This window comes from Accipiter gentilis, chromosome 19 (genome assembly GCF_929443795.1).
Source record: "Accipiter gentilis chromosome 19, bAccGen1.1, whole genome shotgun sequence".
In the NCBI taxonomy this organism is placed as follows: Eukaryota; Metazoa; Chordata; class Aves; order Accipitriformes; family Accipitridae; genus Astur; species Astur gentilis.
This window is the reverse complement of record NC_064898.1, coordinates 28,131,220-28,133,816: the sequence shown is the minus strand read 5'-3', so window position 1 is coordinate 28,133,816 and position 2,597 is coordinate 28,131,220. Positions and strand designations below refer to the sequence as shown.

General features: G+C 41.2%; 1 protein-coding gene across 1 annotated transcript; it reads right to left on the bottom strand.

The window, feature by feature from the left end:
• Positions 1–688: 688 nt before the first annotated feature.
• Positions 689–1,657, bottom strand: LOC126048161 (olfactory receptor 51Q1-like). Its single transcript, XM_049822752.1, has one exon. The coding sequence runs from the start codon at positions 1,655–1,657 to the stop codon at positions 689–691; it is 969 nt and encodes a 322-aa protein (XP_049678709.1).
• Between the last annotated feature and the right edge of the window lie 940 nt (positions 1,658–2,597).

Here is a 2,597-nt window from a genome sequence, read left to right as displayed (position 1 = left end):
TGTCTACATTGGCCTCAGTTCTGCTACATCACTGTCCAAATCTGATATTTCTGATAACATTACCTTTGTCATCTTGACCTTACATGGTATTACTGATGAGGTTACCTAGGTACTGCTTACCTGGTAAGACTATACTCCCCAAGGTAGACCTTCAGCATCTGTGAATAACAACTGGGCAAATATTCATCCAAGACTGTTGCAATTGCCTACATTTAGGTAGGGTACAAAGGAGTTTAAGACTTGTGCTTTATTTGGTTCCTGATGGCTTCATAACTGGTGACTCCATGGCTTCTTACCTGGTGAATGCAAACAATGTGACTAATCACATAGGTTTAATCACATGTTGAATTATTTCCTAGACTGGGGTTTAATTCTTTATTAGAGTACCCTTTAGAAATACTTGAGCGAGATATGTTACAAACTCAGTGGCCAAGAGAAAAAAAATCACGCATATTTAAGTTTTTCTGAAGCTTGAACTCCTTCAGTGGGCAGTGGAAATACAAGACACTTCACAGAACAGAGAAAATTATGTGATAAATCATAGAATAAAAGAGCAATGATTTAAATTAATATGAATATTAATTGCTTCTGTCATCACCTGGAAGTATACATTCAATTGGTAACAATGACATACACAGCACAATGAGTTCATCCCACTAGTTTATATTGAGCAGTTGGCAAAGGTACTTTATGTGCTGTGGTGCCATGGGGAGCAGCTCTTCCTTGGCATGAGGACCTTGAGGATACCCCTGCATATCTGTTTGGTTTCTATGCTGTAGATGCTGGGATTCAGCACGGGGGAAACCAGCAGGTTGATGTTGGCCATGATGGTGTGAACGAGAGAGGAAGCATGCTTGCCATACCAGTGAACCATGGAAAAGCCAAGCATGGGGATGTGCAGGATCAGGACTGCCAAGATATGGGACAGGCAGTTGTTCAAAGCCTTGAGACACTCCTTCTGGGATGTGATGCTCACAACTCTCTTACAAGTCATAATATATGACAAAACAGTAAGCAATGGATCCAATACCACTATGAAGATGACCACAGCTAACTCATACATGCTACTGAATGTGATGTCTGCACGCTCCAGCTTGATCAGTTCCTGATGCAGAAAGTAGCTGCGGGAGAACACATAGGACTGGCAGACGGGCAATCTTCTTAGCACAAAGAGCGATGGTAGCATTCCTGAGAGGCATCTGCACAGAGCAGCCAGACCAATCCTGCCTATCCTGGCACTGGTGAGGATGGAGGAGTATCTCAGCAGGTAGCAGATGGCCACATAGTGATGAAAGACCATGGCCAGAAGCACGGAGGACTCCATGAAGGAGAAGGAATGAACAAAGTAAAGCTGAGCAAAACAGGCATTGAAACTGATTTCCCTGTAGTTGACCCAAAAAACACTCATCACAGTTGGTGTTGTAGACAGAGACAAACCCAAATTGGTGATGGCCAGCATGGATAGGAATTGGTACATGGGCTTGTGGAGGCTTGTATCACTCCCGATGACAAAAAGGATTGTGCAGTTCCCTGTGTAGGACACAGTGTAAATGCAAGTGAAAGGTATGGAGAGCCAGTTGTGGGCAGCCTCCAGCCCCAGGATGCCTGCCAGGATGAACATGTACCAGGAGGAGTTGGAGCTGTTGGACAACCACATGATGGACCAGAGAACATCTACACTGAACTAAAAAACCCTTAAAAAATAAGTGTACTGCCCACAAACCAGAAAACAGACATATGCATACTTATATATGCATATGATACAAATTTCATAAATCACCCAAGTTCATAGCAGTGGTTAATGAATGTGCTGCTGATTATTTTTCCCTTTTCATTGATGACTATGGGATAAAATATCCATGAATGTGAGAGGAATTTAGACAAAAACATCAAGGAGTTTTGAAATTTATCAGTTACCTCAATACGTTAGAAGTTCCCAACAGCAATGTTTTTTTTAAAATACTACTGGTTTAAAGTCATAAATCATGATTAAAACACATGTGTCCATTCAGCAGTGAGTTAGACTTTCCTAACACCTATGATCTAGATTTTGTCTTGGGAAGGTGGATTACTGTACTGAGAATGTTTTAATTTTTTTCACACTAAATATGACTTCTTATCCAAAAAACTTGTAATTGTTCATCCAGTAGGTAAGAATTGAATAATGTCTTGAAAAAGATTAAATATAATTTTAATGCAAATTTCACCTGGGTTATCAGCAGAGAGAAAAAGCTTTCAGAGAAAGAGATCTGCAGGAATAAATCTTGTGGCAATGCAGATTCCCCCACGAATGACATGCAGAACAGCCTGGACGAGGCAGCCGGTGCTTGTGTGTGAGAGAGGGACCTGGAGTTGTGATGCCTGCTGCTTAATCTGTCCCAAACAGAAACCCTTAAATACCTGCATGACAACAGAGTCACTGCTACAAATAAGAGAACTTTCCAGGGAAATAGGTCCAGAAACTTCAGGAAGAGCACTGACAATGAACATTATATAAGATCAAGCCCTGCAGAGTTGTATTGAAGGAGAGACTTTTTTCTTATTCTCTGGGGAAACAAGTCTCTCACTGAAGGATTTATTTAGTTCAGACTGTGATG